General features: G+C 43.0%; 1 protein-coding gene across 1 annotated transcript in view; it reads left to right on the forward strand.

Annotated features, from left to right (window-relative positions):
- The first annotated feature begins 201 nt into the window (after positions 1 to 201).
- The window catches only part of ODF2L (outer dense fiber of sperm tails 2 like), a 37,518-nt gene continuing 17,910 nt past the window's right edge, over positions 202 to 19,809 (forward strand). The window contains exons 1-10 of the mRNA XM_053391863.1: positions 202 to 447; positions 2,957 to 3,055; positions 3,767 to 3,937; positions 7,264 to 7,406; positions 8,446 to 8,572; positions 9,952 to 10,083; positions 11,400 to 11,462; positions 12,141 to 12,212; positions 14,101 to 14,217; positions 17,315 to 17,500. Coding sequence (XP_053247838.1) covers positions 217 to 447; positions 2,957 to 3,055; positions 3,767 to 3,937; positions 7,264 to 7,406; positions 8,446 to 8,572; positions 9,952 to 10,083; positions 11,400 to 11,462; positions 12,141 to 12,212; positions 14,101 to 14,217; positions 17,315 to 17,500 — 1,341 coding nt within the window. The 5' untranslated portion in view covers positions 202 to 216. The remainder of the gene's footprint in view (positions 448 to 2,956; positions 3,056 to 3,766; positions 3,938 to 7,263; positions 7,407 to 8,445; positions 8,573 to 9,951; positions 10,084 to 11,399; positions 11,463 to 12,140; positions 12,213 to 14,100; positions 14,218 to 17,314; positions 17,501 to 19,809) is intronic.

The following is a 19,809-nucleotide window of genomic DNA, read 5'->3' on the forward strand; positions in this document are numbered from 1 at the left end:
ACACAAAACACTGTTGCTGTATGTAGGTTTTATTTTATTTGTTTGTTATCTTATATTTTGGAAATGCACATCCAGGTGTTTTTTCCTTTAATGTTTTGGGGGGCCTCCAAGAGAGTGGGGCCCTGAGGTATAGCTTGCTTAGCTTATACGTAAATCCGGCACTGCCTGCCCCCAAGAGGCGCCCAGGTTCCCCTCTCCTCCTTCCCGCCTTTCGAGATGCCAATCCTCGCGCCACAGCCGGCGCGCCGCGGAGCCCAGCCCCGAAGGCGGAGCGAGGGCTCCCCGGAGGAGCCGGTCGGCGTCGGCGCTGCTGTTGCCGCGCTGCTGTTCCGGCGGCGCCTCGCGGGGTTGCCTGGCGAGGGCGGGAAGCGCCGCTCCGTTGTCCCGCCCGAGAGCGCAGCGTCGGCGAGCTGCAGAAGGAGAAAGGCGGCCATGGAAGGCAGCGGGGTAATGGCGGCGCTCGGGGGAAAGGGGTCGGAAGGCGGGAAACGCCGCTCTGCGAGGGGACGAGGCGGGTCGAGGCCCAGAGCCGCCTGTCATCGGTGACCTTGCAAGGCGTTGCCAACGCCTGCGGTCTCCGCCGGTGGCCAGCCGCTTCGTCCGGCGCCCGGAAAGCAGCGTGCCTCTGAGCGCGTGCAGAGCGCTTGCTGCGGGGGCGGCCGCGCCTCCTCCCTCGGGGGGGGGAGCGGAGGGAAAGCGTTTCCACGGGTCTAAATTTTAGAATCTAAAAGGCTTTTTAGAAATGGATCCCCACCCCCTGCGCTCAAGATATTCCCCTTGCTCAAGGTTTAATTCTTCCTCTCGAGTAGCAGAGGTGCCAGTCTTGGAGACTCATATAGTTATATAGGTGCAAATAAAACGTTGTCAAGGCGCATTATACCAAAGAGACACCAGATGGCGGTGGCGCGCCACGGTAAATTCAAGACATTTTTCAAAACTTGTTTTTTTAAGGCATTTTCGCAACTTTTTTTTACGTGTGTCTAGATTCCAGCTTGGCCAGCTGCAAGGCAAAAGGTGCGCACCTCTTCGAGCTTGCAGTTTCTTGCTCTGAACTTGCCTCGCCAGTTGTGGCCGTAGACACACCTCTGAATCTAAGTTACCATGAATTGATTTATGTATTTTTTTAATCCCATTGTCGCTTCGGAATCTCACTTAATGCTATCGTGCGCAAAAGCTGCACCAGCGTACTTCACATCAAATTTGCATCCTCATAGCTCCATTTCATCTCTGGAAATTTCATCCAGAAAACATGTCACTGGATAGGTAAATATAAAGGGACCCCTGACCATTAGGTCCAGTTGTGACTGACTGGGGTTGCGGTGCTCATCTCGCTTTATTGGCCAAGGGAGCCAGCGTACAACTTCCAGGTCATGTGGCCAGCATGGCTAAGCCGCTTCTGGCGAACCAGAGCAGCGCACAGAAACACCGTTTACCTTCCCACCAGAGCGGTACCTATTTATCTACTTGCTCTTTGACATGCTTTGAACTGCTAGGTTGGCAGGAGCTGGGACCGAGCAACGGGAGCTCACCCCATCGCGGGGATTCGAACTGCCGACCTTCTGATCAGCAAGCCCTAGGCTCTGTGATTTAACCCACAGCGCCACCCGCGTCCCCATGTCAGTGGATACTGGAACGTAATCAAACTAAATTAGGAGAGGTTGTCTCCCCCCCCCCCACTGCCGCAAATGTAATATATTTTGTACAAGGGCCCACAATAAAGTGTGGTTGTCATGGCTTGGGGCAAGCCAGGATATATGTATGCATTAGAGGACTGGGTGGGATTGCTTTTGGGTATTGCGTGTCATTGGTTTAGCCTGAACCCAGGCTCAGTTGCCATTCTTCCCAGCTGGAGGCTTCAGAAGAAGTCTTGAGCCCCTCCATCTGGTTATAAGTTAACAATAAAATCTTTATCTGTGTGTTTTTCCTCAGATCCTACACGCTACCCCATTTACTTGGAAGGATTGTCAGGTGCATAATAATCAGAAGAGTGGCAATTGCTCTGTGGAATTCCAATAAGAGGGGTGTGATCATTGCTTGGCACCCAGAAAACCACAGAGAATTTTAGAATGGGGGGGTGACCTCTGAGCCATTTAGTTCAGTCCCTTGCTCAGTGCAGGAACTTTTAGGATGTGCAATGTGTTTCTGCTTATGCGATGGGTAGCCTTGGCTTTTTCTCCAGTGACCAAATAGCATAAATAATAATAAAAAGCATACTACAGTGCTACCTTGGTTTAAGAACAGCTTAGTTTGTGAACAACTTGGATTAAGAATGCTGCAAACCTGGTAGTAGGTGTTTTGGTTTGTGAACTTTGCCTTGGAAGCAGAACATGTTCCACTTCCTATGTGTTCCATTTGTAAATTGAGTCCCCCACTGCTATGGGAAAGCACGCCTTAGTTTAAGAACGCTTTGGTTTAAGAATGGACTTCCGGAACGGATTAAATTCATAAACCAAGGTACCACTGTAATAGAAATAAACTCTACTTGGAATAATTGTGCGTTAGAATATTTTGCAAATGCCTCATTTGCAACATGGCTTTTGCATCTCTAAACTTGGAAGACCTTAAAGAATTCAGTTTGGAATAATATCCTGTAAGTGTGTGCGTGTGTGTATGTATGTGTATTTATTTTCAGCAGATTACAAATACGCTAGCTTTACCAAACAGTACTTTTCACCATATTAGTAAACAAAACTGTAGCATTTAGCTCAAGTGGAAATGTATTACTTTGACATTAAGAACTCCAGGGATTACTTTGTCATCTCTAAGGCTGCCCACTTACCTGGGGCTAAGAGTTCAGTAGGACTTAACTTCAAAGTGGCCATGGCTAGGATTACTCTGTTAAACACTGACTTGAAACGGAGTGCCTTTGCTGCAACTGATACAAATTCAGGCAGCATTTAACTTGTGAACCCAGTAAAAATTCAGACACTCTCTACGCTCATACTTTATTTTTCAGAAAGAAAAGGAAGCACCACCATCCAGCCTGTATGAACAGAACAGTGATGGGTCTCATGACCATGTGCAGAGGGAACTGTCCTCTTCTAGCCGTTGCGAGGTAAGCTGTTAAAAGGAAGTTTGTTACTGAAATATCTATGCCCCCTCCATTCCAAAGTTTGTCTCTGCAAACGGGGACAATATATTCTTAAATATTAAATAATAAGACTGTTGTTATATCACAAACTCATAAATGCACTCCTTCGGATTTTCTGTCTAAAGGAGGATGGGCACAGTCTGAAGAGCAACTTTGGTTCGCACAAGTAAACCAGAGTCAAATTTGTGCCTTCCCCACCCCACATTGAATGCTTTGTCAACATCACAAACAGTTTTTGAAACTCCCCTCTGTTCCAAAAGGAATTCATTGTGCCGTATGTGCATGTTGCTCTAAAAAAAACAAAATAGCAAACTCAGAAACTGATTTCACTGTTGGTTGGGTGCTGTTCAGTATTCCTTAAAATTTGCTCATGTTATTAAACTCTGATACATTTCCCATGGTGTCTATTTTAAGTAATTTATTGCATTTAAAAATGCTTGTTTTGATAATGTAAGTCAGGGATGGGGGTCCTGTGTTGGACCACAACTCCCATAATCCCTGACTATTGGCTTCGCTGTCTCTGGCTGATGGGATTTGGAGTCCAACACTTGGAAGGCCGCTGGTTCCCCGTCCCTGATATAAGCAGCTGTGTTCTGTTTCTGAAGCTAACCTGCAGGCAGATGTATTTGTCTAGTATCATGCATTTACTTAATGTTATATGGATGGTGTTTTTAGGAAGCAAGACTTGTGCCATACCTAACTTCTGGGGAAGCAGAAAAACTTTGTTCAGTTATTCAGTCCTGTGATTTGAGTTTTAAGAAAGATCATCTTGAGACAGAAACATCCAGCCAACTTGGAAAGTATTTGAGTTCCCTAAGTGAAGAAGTGGACAGCTCAGATAATCATGTAAGATGTGCAGGAAATACAAATAGTATTAATACAAATCTTGTTGGGGTTTTTTAAGTGACTGGCTCATTAGCAGACCTAAAGTTATTCAGCTATATGTTAAATCGGATAAACCTAAAAACCTGTATACGTTCATGGAACTATAGTTAACGGTATCCAAACAAGTCACGATTTAGAAACCCGCTTTAAACCATAGTTCCATGTTCCACTTTGTTTGGAGACCATCAACCATAGTTTCCTCATTTGGATTTAATGGGCAACTGTTTGTTTCCCCACTTTCACCAGCACAAAAGTTGTGGGTGGTGCGCAATTCTCATTTGTATCCCAGCTTATTAAGCTACTCTTCATGAGAACCAAGCCAGGATGTTAATCTGGGGAGCCTTGAAAACAAATACACAGTTATGTGAAGGCTGGGATGAGTGAAATTATAACTAATAATCTCCCTAAAAACCATTTCCTGCAGAGACAGATTCCTCTATCCTCCACTGTTTCCACTCCCTTTCAGCTGACAGAATGCTCAACCCAACTGTCATTCTCTGCTCATTTCAGTTCCCCCTCCCACTTCACATTCCACCCCCACCCTCCAAAATCCCCCCCCCCCGCAAAAAAACCCACTGTGGCCTTCAGAGTTACTTGGGAACAAAAAGATTAGTAAAGGATGCTATACTTCCCTGGAAGATAGGTGGCCTTCAAGCTAATCCCCCCCCCACAATGTGGAAGGGTGAGATAAGCACTTCGTGGGATGGATTCCTTTTGCAAACTGCCCCGGGAATATAATTGCAAAGCACTATGTAGCTGATTATAATATATAAAACAAAACCATGCTCAGTTCGGGACGCGGGTGGCGCTGTGGGTTAAACCACAGAGCCTAGGACTTGCCGATCAGAAGGTCGGCGGTTCGAATCTCCGTGACGGGGTGAGCTCCCGTTGCTCAGTCCCTGCTCCTGCCAACCTAGCAGTTCGAAAGCACAAAGTGCAATTAGATAAATAGCTCTGGTGGGAAGGTAAACGGCGTTTCCATGCGCTGCTCTGGTTCTCTAGAAGCGGCTTAGTCATAAGGCCACATGACCCGGAAGCTGTACGCCGGCTCCCTCGGCCAATAAAGCGAGATGAGCGCCGCAACCCCAGAGTCAGCCACGACTGGACCTAATGGTCAGGGATCCCTTTACCTTTACCTATGCTCAGTTCACAAAAGGCAGCTTGCCAGGAGGTCTGACGTGTGTCCTGGCTAAAGTGCATGCACCCAGAAATATTTCTCAGCATCCTTTGCAGTGCATTGATTTTTATTTTATTTTTTAAATGGGAGACACTCAGGGTCCCCTTTGTCAGATGGAGTGGTGTTGGAAAGGTTCCTTGCAGATAAATGATAAAAGGAGTTGCTTCACCAGTAATAAACATGTTCTCAGGCTGGGTGTGTCAAGGGTTGCAGTGGCTGAACACCATGAAAATTGAGGTTGCACTTGCATATAACACTAGGTCTTCTGAACTAGGATGCCTGTAATTTTTAAAGAAGCCAGCAGTTTAGATGTTTGAAATTAAACTACTAGTAAAATTACTAATTGAAGGTATTCTTTTTAAAATAAACAAAAATGAAACATTTATTCAAATGTTACAATACAGCTACAATAAATTTTCAATCACTATATCCCCTCCATAGACACCTCTGTGATGATGGTGGCATTAAAATACCCTGTTCTTCTTCAATAAAAGAGAAAAAAGGGAGACCAGATCATGTCAAAGGTATCTTTTTTTGGAGATGCCTTTGATTAGTCACCAATGGTATGTGAGGCCTTAAAATAGAGCAATACTCAAGAAGCTCCAGATGTTATTAACCCAAGCCTCTATTGGTATTTTAGAAGTTTCCTTCCATCATTGGGCAATAACTAGTCTAGCTCCTATGAACAGGAAGGAAATTAATTCTTTAGATTTAATGGGTAGAATTTGGGGTCAAATCTAATGATAATAGGACAAGTGCCGAATTAGGAGGGATAGATTCGTTAGTGATTTTGGAGGTCAGGTTAAAAAACTTTCCCCCCAAAGGCATGGACCATGGTACACTCCCACCGAACATGAAAATAGGACCTGGTTCTCACAGCATTTCCCAACATAATGGTGAGCTTAAAGGATTTATCTTTGCAAGGTGTGGGGGGGGGGTACAATGCCACCGAAATATAATTTCAAGGGAAACTTTCTGGAGGCGAGCTGAACTTGTTTTTCAAGATGGATTTTGTCATATTGATTCCCATGCTTTTTCGCTTACTGAAATTCCTATGTCAGGTTTCCCATCTCATTCGAATATCTTCCGCATTTCCTGCAAAGCTGTCTAATATCATACCATATATCACTGAGACTGCCCCTTTTGTGTCATGGCTAGGTTTGTTACTGATTCCAAAGGTGCCAAGAGTCTCAAACCCCCCCCCCTTGATTCCAGCTACTTTGCATAGTTGAGGTAAAGGTAAAGGGACCGTTAAGTCCTCTTGCGGACGACTCTGGGGTTGTGGGGCTCATCTCGCTTTACTGGCCAAGGGAGCCAGTGTTTATCTGCAGACAACTTCTGGATCATGTGGCCAGCATGACTAAGCCGCTTCTGGCGAACCAGAGCAGCGCCGTTTACCTTCCTGCTGGAGCAGTACCTATTTATCTACTTGCACTTTAACGTGCTTTCAAACTGCTAGGTTGGCAGGAGCAGAGACCGAGCAACGGGAGCTTGCCCCGTCGCAGGGATTCGAACTGCCGACCTTCTGATCGGCAAGCCCTAGGCTCTGTGGTTTAGACCACATCGCCACCCACGTCCCATAGTTGATGTAGCCAGGACCATTTTATGCCTTTCGCCTTTGCCACCAGGTCCTCCTTTAAAATTGCTTTACTTTTTACAAACAGATCTCTTAAGTCTATAGAAACGAATTGTTTCAAGAGTTGATCATATTTGTCTGCATGTTTAAATCGGGGTGATCTAGCAGAGGCATCAGTGCTGAAGGCCTTGAAGGTATTCTGAAATTTCCAGGCATTATTACAAACAGGAATTGTGTGCAACCCATGGATTTTGGTCTTCCACACACCCCTACACAACCTGGCCCGTCTTGTTGTACTGTATGACGTTTTAAGAGGACAATACAATGGATGTAACAAGCTGAAACATGGACTTGCTGTGTCTTATTGTGTCAGTAGGAGGAAACAGAAATGTTAGAATCTCTGAAGTGCAAGTTTGCTATTCTGGATTGCATGCATTTTGATGCAGAGCTTTTTGATGCAGATAATTTTGTAGCTCTGTGTGTGTGAAAGAGAGAAAGAGAATAAGCAGTGAAGCCAAAACATTATTTTATAAGCTTCCAGAACAAGAATGCTGGGGTTCATACGGCCGACTTGTGGATAAACACAGGACCAGGATGAAGGAAGCCTTGCCTTGCCTTACGGGGAATTCTGAGGAGAGTTCCTTGGAAGAAACACAGAGTGAAAGTGAAACAGGAAGGTATGCTTTTAAGTTGAGTGGTGCATGTTCTGCAGCTCAGGTATTTAACCTAGAACGTTTTCCCAGTGGCGTAGCGTGGGTTGTCAGCGCCCGGGGCAAGGCAAGTAATTTGCGCCCCCTAACCCGTGGATTTTAGCAGGGGGCAGAGAGCTCCGAGTGCGAGCGCGGCCCCCCCCAGGTGTTGCGGCTGGTGCGGCCAGCCCCCCCTGCACCCCCCACGCTACGCCACTGCGTTTTCCTAAAGCTATTCATTTAGGGGAATGCCATGCAATGCCAATTACAGTGGTACCTCGGGTTAAGTACTTAATTCGTTCCGGAGGTCCGTTCTTAACCTGAAACTGTTCTTAACCTGAAGCACCACTTTAGCTAATGGGGCCTCCTGCTGCCGCCGCACCGCCGGAGCACGATTTCTGTTCTCATCCTGAAGCAAAGTTCTTAACCCAAGGTACTATTTCTGGATTAGTGGCATCTGTAACCTGAAATGTATGTAACCCAAGGTACCATTGTACTAGAGCTATCTGAAACATGGGTTTAACATGTGTGCTGTTCTTGCATTTTTAAAACATTTTTTTTTAAAAGCACACAAAAGTTTTATTTAATACTCACCAATTTCCCCCCCTTAAGGAACTAAAATTCTGTTTGAGTCTTAAAACTTATTATTGTAAAACAAACCATAATTTGCATATATGTTATGCAGTGTGCACACGTTCTGGCCAGCCCCTAACTTTCCATGGCTTCATATTGTATAGATGCCCTATGGATGCCCATGATACATGTTTACACTAAGCAAAGTAAATGCCCTATGTGTGAAAAAACATTAGGTGAAATGATGTACTAAGTCCTCGCGATTCACAAAAGGAAAGAACCACTGTTCAAGTCTCCAAAAGGATAATTAACTCATACTTTTGATGCGACATTAGGCTTTGTGTTAGTAAGTGTGCCCAGCCACTGGCTGAATTGCAGTTAGCATTTAAACTAAGGTTATACAGAGTAACCTGGGCACAGTTTTTCCTAATAAACATTAGTCTTTTGTTTATAGGTTGTGGGAAGACATCATTCAGGACGAAGTCGCTTTTCAGAAAAAGCTCCACGAAGCAGAGTTGGCAATTGGTTCAGCAGAAATGTTCCTGCCGTCTTTTAAAGAAACTCTAACTAGAATTTCAAAGGTAAGTTAGCAATTGACAATTACTGAATGACACTTGGTTGCAGTATGGCCTAAGAACAACCGAGTTCTGTTCTTGATACTGGATTTTCCTGAAGCCCATTGTGCTCAGTTCAGCAGAGAGCTGCCCCTGGGGTGGCAATAGGCAGAAAATATGGACCCTTCCTTTGCATGAATAGAAGCATCTTTCTCTCATGCTATGACTTTGCTACATCCAAGCTTGTGCTGTTTGCTGCTGAAACACAAAAACATTGACTTCCATTATGCATACAGTTTGAAGAAGGAATAACAACAAGCTTTGTAGTACTTTAAAGACTAACAAATATATTGTTGCACAAGCTTTCGTGGACTTCATCAGATGCTCCATAATGCTGATGGCACAAGTTTTTGTAGACAATACGCCGTAACAAATTTGTTAGTCTTTAAGTTGCTGCAAGACTCTTTGCTGCAAAAGACTAATGCAGCTACCCTTCTGGAAATTTTGAATCGGGTATGTTAAAATGATGTGTCTAGCTGCAGTTCAACCTGTGGCTGTAGACCAAGGGCTGGGGAATATTTTTCAGTTGCATTCTTACGTAAGCAACCTTCCTTGGGCCCTGTGCTTAGTGGTGGATGAGGCCAGAGGGTAAAATCAGACAAAGCAACAAAATTAAATTTTACCTTTGTGGACTAATTCATATGAATGCTCACACACCCTCGCAGACACCCTCTATCCTCCATTCAGACGACCAGGCATCATCTGAGGTGCAAGGACACATTCCATTCAGACAAAACACTTGAGATGCAAGCATGGCCAGTGAGGGAGAGTTTTGGGGGCCAGGTTGATAGGCCTGGAGAGCTGCATTTTGACCTCTGGCCTGAGGTGTCCCAGCCTTGCTATCATCTCTGCTCCAGAACCAGCAGCGCTGCTTTGGTTTGGAGAAAAGCTAGTTACAGTGGTACCTTGGGTTACAGATGCTTCAGGTTATGGATGCTTCAGGTTACAGACTCCGCTAACGCAGAAATAGTACCTCAGGTTAAGAACTCTGCTTCAGGATGAGAACAGAAATCTCGCAACAGCGGCACGGCAGCAGCAGGAGGCCCCATTAGCTAAAGTGGTCTTCAGGTTAAGAACAGTTTCAGGTTAAGAATGGATCTCCAGAACATATTAAGTTCTTAACCCAAGGTACCACTGTATTTGTGACAGGCATCATAGCAAAATTGTTTCATTTCCTTTTGTATTTGTTATCGTTCTTTGTGTTCAAATGATGTAAAAGGTTTGTTTTATCAAAACGGTTCGGTTTTAAGGTGGCTACCTGAACAGTGTCACACTGGTTTGGGCAAAAAGAGGGTTTTCTTTTTTTTTTACAAAACGACTTAACTGCGATTTAATATTTTTGTCAGGCTTGTTACGTTTCTGCAGCAGATATGATAAAGATTTCTATGCAAGAGGATTTACTGGTAATGGAGCTAGGGGCTCTCAAAAATATGAAGGGACTGTTACAGCAGCTACTTAGATCAAGCAAGGAAAAAGAAGTAAGAGAACGTGCGCAGAAACCACAACCAAGTATAGTATTTATCAACGACAAGTTTTAAGTATTTTTTTATTGTTTGAAGTAGAATTTTCAAAGAAGGAGATGAATTCACACAAAAATAAAATAAGATGATAATATATCAAACAGTGTCCTGAGACAAGGGGGGCAAGCCCTTGAGTTTGTTGGCCCATCCTGATAAGTTTATGTGTTGCTCTTTGTTTGTGTCTAGCCCAGGAATTGCTTTTGATTAGATGCTTTTATGAACAAGGTTTCTAAGTCTCTTGCTTTGTGCAGCAGACCTGTAGCTCTTTCTCCCAGACGGGATTTGTCAGGTGGCCAAGAATCCATTCCCCTCGTGTACAGGGGCAAACTAGATCCATCCTGCTGCCACCAAAAGATTCCCTGGGTTTGCAGCAGATCTGTTTACAGACCAGAGCTGCAGTTGCCTACATAACAGCATCAAGTTTGGGTTGGTCTTCCTTGCCAGTTGATCGGCTTATCACTTAACACAGCAGCCTGTAACCTCCCGGTTGGCAAGCAGTGTGCTCATGAAGAATGTCAATATGCGAGTACTTTCTTCACATAACTGCATATTGTACTTAAAATGCTTTGGCTTATGCTAACACCTGAATCCTGCACGATGCCATTGGAACCCCATTATCAACTTGCCCTGGGCTGGAACACAACCTAGACAAACATTTTCTTATAAGAATTAAACCTTCAGTGCAGCAACAAAGCTGTTCCTGAACTGAAACAGGGCTGAGCTGATATCTACCTATCCATTCTCTTGGCAGGAAATTTAGTATCTGATAACTTTTTAGAAAAATATATCTGTTATTCCTATATGTGGAGGGCTGTAGGTTGGGAGAGAGCGGGCAGGTCTCACACGTACACAAGCAGAGGTCTTTTGAACAAGAGAAACTCTAATAATTTTAATTTTTAAATTATTACCTTATCATTGGATGTTGCCCAGTGAATAGAATACTCCTTTAAACTATTACTTGGATAAGAAAAAATAAGTAGAATATCACTTCTCTCTCCTTTTTTTTTTTTTTAGATCAATTAATATAATAAACTTGTTGGGCTTAAAAAAAAAGACCTCTAAACATGTCAGATTTTAATTCACAAAGGAACTTTCTTATCTGTGCTTGTAGTTTTTATTTTTATTTTCTTAGTCCTTAACTGTAAATAGAGGGCATGGCCACTTGGAATGTTGGGAGTTTTATGTCGCAGGAAGTACAGTATGTTAAACGTAATATGTTGTATTCAATATTAAGTGACACTGAATCAGTTTTGTTTCATTTTTCTTATTTTTAGATTATCAGTACACAGATTGAAGATTTGATATGGAAGTTGACTGAAAGCGAAACTGAAGCTGTAGTAAGTTCTGTTCTTTGGCATGTCATCATTTCGTTTCGTGAAGGTGGCACCACAGCCTGTTTTAGGCATTTTAAGCAGTTGCACATAGGATCAGGGAGCCATGCTGCATGTTGTCTGTTGTATTATTATTATTATTATTATTATTATTATTTGCAGACACAGGATGGACACTGCAGCAAGGAGATGGCTTGTCCGCTCCCAAGGAAATGTTCACACATTATTTATAGACAAAGCAGCATACGCCACTTTGGGTGGGATTTCCCATCACTTCACCTAACTAGATGAGAGCATAGGTGGCAAATACCCAATTATTACAGATAGTTCCCCTTTTCTGGGCCCAGAGCCCAACACTCCCAAGCCCCCAGATAGTGATAACATCAAGGCAAACCAATTAGTTTCTATCAAAGCAAGTGGATATAAACATATATGAGCCCACAGCTTTAACATCTACCAATTAATTGTAAGGTTATCTTGACTACCAAGATGGCATTCTCAGAGCTTCTGGAAAAAGTCCACACAGTGTTTGGACTATTTGTGGGCCTGCTGATATCTAAATGAGCCCTCTGTCATGAAAGCCAGTATACTTTCTATTCTTGTTCTCCCCCCCCCCCCCCGAGTTACAAATCCTTGCTCTCTGGTATGAAAAAAATAATAATCTATTCCCCCCCCCCTTTAAAGGAACTCAAGCATGAAGTGCTTCGAAAAGAAAGGTATATTTTAGAGCTTTCTACTCAGCTTCAGCATGAGAAAGTAAGTTAGCATTTCCCTTTGAACAGCTGTTTTACTTCACCTGCCATAAGTTTATGTTTACCAAATTACATCCCTTGACAACCTCATCAATCTCTTGTGGTTCCTGCTAGTTCTGAGCTAGATTTTGGTGTGTCCCAATATTTCAGAATGTTGACTTCCAGAATGAGAGTGTAGCTGTGCAGTCTCAGACTTGTCTACTCAGAAGTACTGTATATACTTGAGTATCAGCCGACCCGAATATAAGCCGAGGCACCTAATTTTAGCACAAAAAACTGGGGAAACTTATTGACTCGAGTATAAGCCGGTTCACCACACCACAAACCCGGTGGTGGCGGCAGCGGCGGAGGAAGAACAAGCAGCCCAAAAGGGTTGCTTTCGAGCTGCTCATTCCACCACTGTCAGCGGCAAAGGTGGAGGAGGACAAAGGAGCAGCCCTTAAGGGCTCCTTTTAGGCTGCTCGTCCCTCCGCCGCCGCTGCCACCTCACTCGAGTACAAGCCGAGGTGGGCCTTTTCAGCATAAAAAATGTGCTGAAAACGTTGGCTTATACTCGAGTATATACGGTAGGTCCCACTGTATTAAGTGGATCTTATCCCCAGGTATCGGGACGTGGGTGGCGCTGTGGGTTAAACCACAGAGCCTAGGACTTGCCGATCAGAAGGTCGGCGGTTCGAATCCCCGCGACGGGGTGAGCTCCTGTTGCTCGGTCCCTGCTCCTGCCAATCTAGCAGTTTGAAAGCACGTCAAAGTGCAAGTAGATAAATAGGTACCGCTCCGGCGGGAAGGTAAACGGCGTTTCTGTGCGCTGCTCTGGTTCGCCAGAAGCGGCTTAGTCATGCTGGCCCCATGACCCGGAAGCTGTACACCGGCTCCCTCGGCCAATAAAGCGAGATGAGCACCGCAACCCCGGAGTTGGCCACGACTAGACCTAATGGTCAGGGGTCCCTTTACCATTTATTCCCAGGTATGTAATGTGTTTAGGATTGTAGCCTAAGAGTGTATATCTTTTACTAAAATTTGTGTTTTGTTATCCCCTTACCTGTTATTTGAAATGTATGTGCAATAGGATTGTATTGATTTTGTGGAATGTATTAATTGAATTATTATTTCCTCCTTGGGTATTGAAATTTTATTGATAGGCAAATGTAGCATTTTATTTTTTTTAAAAAAATATTGCTAGGTACTTGTTCGTATCATCTGCTTGTTGTTTTTTTTTAATTGTGTTTTTAATTTCTTCTATTAAAGTTAGCTGCTTTTCTTTCAGAAGGGCGCAACAACGGAGTGTCTAGGCGCGCTTATTTATAACTAGAATACAAAGCTGGAAATGAATGAACGGCAGCTAAAATCTTATGTTCATTTTTCACATGGTATAGACCTCATCTGAAGACTTCAAAAAACAAAGCCATGTTTCCCCTGCCCGCCCCCCTAATATTCTTAAGAGGGTCCCTTCTGCAGTGGCTGGAAATGGGGAAGCAGGAAAAGGTCCTCCTTTCCTTCCGCTCTGCAGACACGCCCTGGAGTCTCCCTATACCCCATTTCCTTCATATAAATATATCTTTTTGGCACCACAAGTAACACACATTAAAGGCCTATACAACTGATGGCAGAGACACCCACATTGAGTGTCCAGTTTGCAACCCTAAGACTTAAAGGTCCTTCAATGATCCCACTCCAAAATTTGTTTAGATTTTAAGCATCCCTGTGAGCGTCTGAAGTAGATAGTACCAGTCTCCAATTGGTAGATCCCAGGGTTCTAAAACAAAGGAAAAATCGAAGTAGATCCAGCAAGTCTAAATTCTGCCCGCCTCTTCCATAGAGTACGAAAGTTCATTATAGGTGCAGCCATGTAGACGTCATAATTTATTATGAGCTTTGTTTTATTATTTTAGGCAAATGTATTAAAAGCATCTCGTCATTCCGAATCAACACAGTTGGTGCAGACTCACTTGCAATGCCAGATAGAGAGAAAGGAGGCTGAGAATAATCAACTGAGAACAAAATTTAAGGTAACTGGTTTTTGTTGGTTTTGCTTCTATGATCGATTGATGAGAGGGTGTGTCTGTTTTTGGCAGTGTTGGGGAGGGTCACTATGGATTGAAGTTGCCAGTCACACAGCAGCTATAAAAATAAAAATAAATCTCAGATGCACTCTCTAAATTTCACGAGAAAAGCCACAAATCTGTTATATCCATATCAGCCACATTCTATCAATAGTTCAGAAAGCTATATCTGCATTGGCACAATAATTGCTTATTTCAAGAAAACCCCTCTACACCTCCAGTCTGGAACTATAAATAGTTCAGTTGACCTATGGCCATAAATCCTTGCATTTATGAATATCCCACCCCGACTCCGGGTCCACATAAATAAAATGAGAATGCTTTGTGTATAGAAAGAGTTCACGTGCAATCTCTGTGGACCGATATTCCCAACTGAAGAAGCTTCTAAAATGAGGACACCAGCTTCTAAGTGTCCTTTATCTCAGGTTGATTTCCTTAAATCTCTACCCCAGCCAAATACTCCCACAAACCAGTCCCGTCACTGGAGACAATCTGCCTTGAAGCCCCAAAGCTCATCTGGTTGTACATCTGACTGCTTGAAGGTTGGCGGTTCGAATCCCCGCGACGGGGTTAGCTCCCGTTGCTCTTTCCCAGCTCCTGCCAACCTAGCAGTTCAAAAGCATATTAAAGTGCAAGTAGATAAATAGGTACCGCTCCAGCGGGAAGGTAAACAGCATTTCCGTGCGCTGCTCTGGCTCGCCAGAAGCGGCTTAGTCATGCTAGCCACATGACCTGGAAAAACTGCGGACAAACGCCGGCTCCCTCAGCCTGTAAAGCGAGATGAGCGCCGCAACCCCAGAGTCATTCGTGACTTGACTTAACTGTCAAGGGTCCTTTACCTTTTTTGTCTGGAGCAAGAGAAAACCCTTGAGCTTGGAGATCAGACAACGTGCTCGGCCTAACCAAGGTTCAGCTCATGGCAGTACAGCATCGGGAGAAGTGGAGGAGAAGAAAAGTAGCCATGCTCCCCTCCTTAGTGGCTCACACGCTTGCCCTTGGACACTCAGCCATGTTTTGGATTAGCGTGATGTGCACGCCAGGCGTAAAGGTTTTTTTTAAGCCGTGAGGTAGAGAAATAAATAATGCAAAGACTTACTGTTGGTAATATGAGCTGAAATAATGTTTTTGTTGTGAGGTGCTAAATTTTTTTTTATAAAGAAATCAGAAATTTTTCTATTATTTATTTATTTATTCATTTCATTTCTATACTGCTTTATATTTTTAAGAAAAATCTCAAAGCAGTTTACAGAGTATGAAAACATCAATAAAACAATCCAAAACCAAACATTTCTGAAGAAAGTCAAATCTAGAGTATACAGTCAAAGCAACATAATTAACAGAAAACTAAAAAGTTTCAAAATAAAACATTACAAAGGAGGTCAACTACAGAATACATATTTAACGCAAACAAAGTTAACAATTTTTTTTAAAAAAACAACACCATTGTGAAGTCAAATATAAAATACACATTTAAAACAGCATAATTAACAAGAGAATAAGGTATTTTCATAAGCGTGACACGGCTGTTTGGCAGGCACAAAAAGATGGGGCAAAGGAATCCAATAGCTAGGGTTTGTTGTCAGGCATAGCGATGTCCCTCTGGTCTCGCCAGAAGCCTCTTCAGTAGAGCTGGTGAGTCTGGCCCCCGCCCAAAGGCCAGGTGGAAAAGGGCCTTGCAGGGAGCTGCCTATATTTATACCTGAGATTCCCTATACAGTACCTTCTTTTTTAAATGGCCCATTTTTACATAGTGAGAATTGGCGATAAACTGAATTGCTTTAAAAAACAAACTTACATAAAACTGCTGTTGGCAGCCCTTTGCCCTGGTAATTTCTTCTCGAATGTTTCTGTAAGCTTTGTATAAGGATGCTCCAACCGCAGTCAGCTTCCATCTACCTTTAGCCTTGAAATACGTAAGCACAGGATTAATAGTGCAACTATATAAAATCTTAAGTGCAACCAGACTTTAATGTTTGCAGGTCTTTTGAAGAATGTAGAACCACTTGCTGTACAAGCTATTTTTTTACCTATGTTTGCCTACCTTTGTGTTTGTGTGTGTTCTGGTCATGCAAATTGTGATGCTGAAATGGTGACCTCTTGTGGGGACTTGATAAATAACATCAGCGTCCTCTAGCAAAAGGCAACTTCCATTTGCCAGCAAACTTGACTTTTCTAGGTCAGGCCTCCACGACTTCTGGTGTTGCCCTTGTGAACGCAGTCAGGGAATCCAGGAGATTTATCACCCCTTTGGACAATATTTGGCTGCATTCCAGGACGGTGCCTGCCACAGGCAGATTTCACAGATACTAGTAGTAAGTCTCATCAGAGACAGCATCCGTTGGAACACAGACACGCAGCATCACAAAGGAGGGACCAAACATTCAGATATACACAGGAACGCACATGTAGAGCCACTCGCACAATTGGCATTTCCACCTATTCTGACTCCAGTGCTGGGCTGAGGGGAAATGCTGTTCCTTTTTTAACTCTCAAAGAGCAATTAGGGGGTTTATCTCCAACCTAAACACTGTGGTGCTTTTGTGCTAAGACTGAATATCCTCTCCGAAGGGTAGCCAGAGGGAACTTTTCTCTCCCGACTAGGAGATACAGCTGCGAATCTGATGGGCTGTTTAGTGTGTCTTGGTGGGTCAGAAATGACCTCCTGGCCCCAGATTAGCCAACCTGCCACTGCAGTTTAAGTCAGTCTACAGAGTTTGACTTTCACCAAGTACTTCAGGGTTCATGTTTTCAACACTGAACAGAATCTTCAAAATACTTCAGCATGTGTTTCAATGTATTTTTTTAAAGCCTTGTTAAACTATTCAAATTAACTTGCACATGTTACTTTAAATCTGTTGCCTTCAATGCTCTGATGAACCAAATCAAGCATCTTTGTTTTGTTTTGTTTTGTGTCTTCTGTACTCCAGTTTAATCTTTTATACGTACATGCAAGCGCAAGCGCACACTGCCCCCACCCGGCTAATGTCCGCCTCAGACTTTTCACGTTTGGAGCATATAATAATCTTCCTTAATTCTGATGCAGATGGTAGAAAAGAACATTACTGAATGGAAACAGCAAGTCGGAGAATATAAGCAGCAGATTTTGGCTGAAAAGGACAGAAGAAAGGAGAGGCGGAATGCTCTGAAAAGGGCGGCTAGCGTTCAGAAACAAAGAGCAGAACTTTTGAAAGCAGCTGTGGAGAGCTTAATTTCCAAAATTAGAGAGAAGGTGAGTGATCGGGGAGGGAGCCATGCTTTCAAATTAATGAATAAACCTTGATGTTAATCTCACAAAGCAGCAACAGGAGACCTGTGGTCCTCTAGTTGTAGGATTCCCAACTCCCATCAACCCCAGCCATCTTTGCCAGTGATCAGGGATGATGGGATTTGGAGTCCAACATCTAGAGACCCGCAGGTTCCCTATCCCTGTCTGAAAGAACGCCAACAACGTCTTGATTTATAATAGCGGGAACCTTCAGGGGCATACTTTGCTTTCTGTGTCCATATTAATAAGTGTACACTATCAGATAATAGACTTGAGATGTGTGTATGTACATACTGGTAGTTTGGGTGTAAGAAAATATCTGAGAAGGTTATCTTCTTTCATTTGGGGAATCCCACCTATGTGTTCAGCTCAACCGGCCTCTGGTTGGCTGGAGTTAGCAAGCCAAGGTACCGTCTCCAGTCGTTTGAATACACAGTCCCTTCATCAGCCAAAGTAACCAGATGCCATCCTACTAAACTGTGTGTAAAAACCTGAAAACAATCCTTTGGTGCTGGAGATGTGAAAGAAGTGTGGGAGCTGCCCTGAGGTTTTCATGGAAGAGTTGAATATAATTTGTACAGAGGTACCTTGGGTTACAGATACTTCAGGTTACAGACGCTTCAGGTTACAGACTCCGCTAACCCAGAAATAGTACTTCGGGTTAAGAACTTTGCTTCAGGATGAGAACAGAAATCATGCTCCGGCGGCGCGGTGGCAGTGAGAGGCCCCATTAGCTAAAGTGGTACCTCAGGTTAAGAACAGTTTCGGGTTAAGAACGGACCTCCAGAATGAATTAAGTTCTTAACCTGAGGTACCACTGTATTAGGAAGTGCAGCTTTCTCCCAATTGAAGTGCAGAGTGTTTGATGACCAGGACATTCACAGGGAAACCAAAATTTCCTATTTTACTACCAACCTTACAGTACACTTGATTCCATCAATGGTGTCTCCGGAAAATCTTACACATCACTTGGGAAGACAGGTGAACTAATGCCAGTGTACAGGAAGAAGCAAAGATCACCAGTGTTGAAGCAGTGATTTGACCAAATATGGGTTACTAGAGGAATGGCTCCAAAGATTAAAAAAGTGGAAATCTGCCCAAAAACTTGCTCCGACCACAATGCTATAAAGATGGAGATGAAGCAAGTAACAGCTGGCTCCTTCAGATGGAGGATGGAGGATGAATGACACCTTATTTAGAGATGAAGAAGTATACAAAAAGGCCCAAAAAACTTTGAGAGACTATTTTGAAATAAATATGAAGACTGATGTTGAAAAAAGAGTAATCTGGGACGCAAGCAAAGCCGTTATGCGAGGATTCTTGATACAACAAAATGCTATAAAGAAGAGAAGTCAAAATGAGAAGAAAGACAGGATCCTAGAGAAGATAAAAGAAGGGGAAAGGAAATTAAGATTAAAAACAAAATCGCAAGAGATTCTGAGAGAAATAAAGTTATATCAAATACAATATATGGAACTGATGAATCAAGAAATAGAATGGAAAATTAAACAAATGAGACAAAAGACTTTTGAATCAGCAGATAAATGTGGTAAATTGTTGGCCTGGCAAATGAAGAAAAGACAAAAATTGAACACAGTGACAAATTTAGAAGTGGAAGGAAAGAACATTTGTAACCCAATTGAGATTAGAAATTGCTTCCAGAGATACTTTAAACAACTATACTCACAAGGGCCGCAGAAAGAACTGGACATAGAACAATTCCTTGAGAAAAATGGATTAAAAAAAATTTCTCATGAAAGTAAAATAGTTTTGAATCAGAAAATAACTGAACAGGAAATAGATGGTGCCATTCAAAATATGCAATTGGGCAAATCTCCAGGACCAGATGGGCTGACTTCTAGATATTATAGATCTTTGAAAGAGTGGCTATTACAACCTTTGAAGGAAGTCTGCAATGAAATTTTGGAGGGGGAAAAGGCACCAGAATCGTGGAAAGAGGCTTTTATTACACTTATACCGAAGACAGAGACTGGAAAGACTCAACTCAAGAACTACCGCCCTATTTCTTTATTAAATGTGGATTACAAAATCTTTGCTGATATTTTGGCTAAGAGACTGAAAAAAGTTTTGATGGAGGAGATTCATGGAGACCAAGCAGGCTTTCTCCCAAGAAGACATTTGTCAGACAATGTAAGGAATATAATTGATATTTTGGAAAAACTAGAAGTGAATATAAACACTAAAGCAGTTTTGATTTTCGTGGATGCGGAGAAAGCCTTTGACAATATTTCTTGGAGCTTTATGAGAAAGAA

Source organism: Podarcis raffonei, chromosome 6 (genome assembly GCF_027172205.1).
Source record: "Podarcis raffonei isolate rPodRaf1 chromosome 6, rPodRaf1.pri, whole genome shotgun sequence".
In the NCBI taxonomy this organism is placed as follows: domain Eukaryota; kingdom Metazoa; phylum Chordata; class Lepidosauria; order Squamata; family Lacertidae; genus Podarcis; species Podarcis raffonei.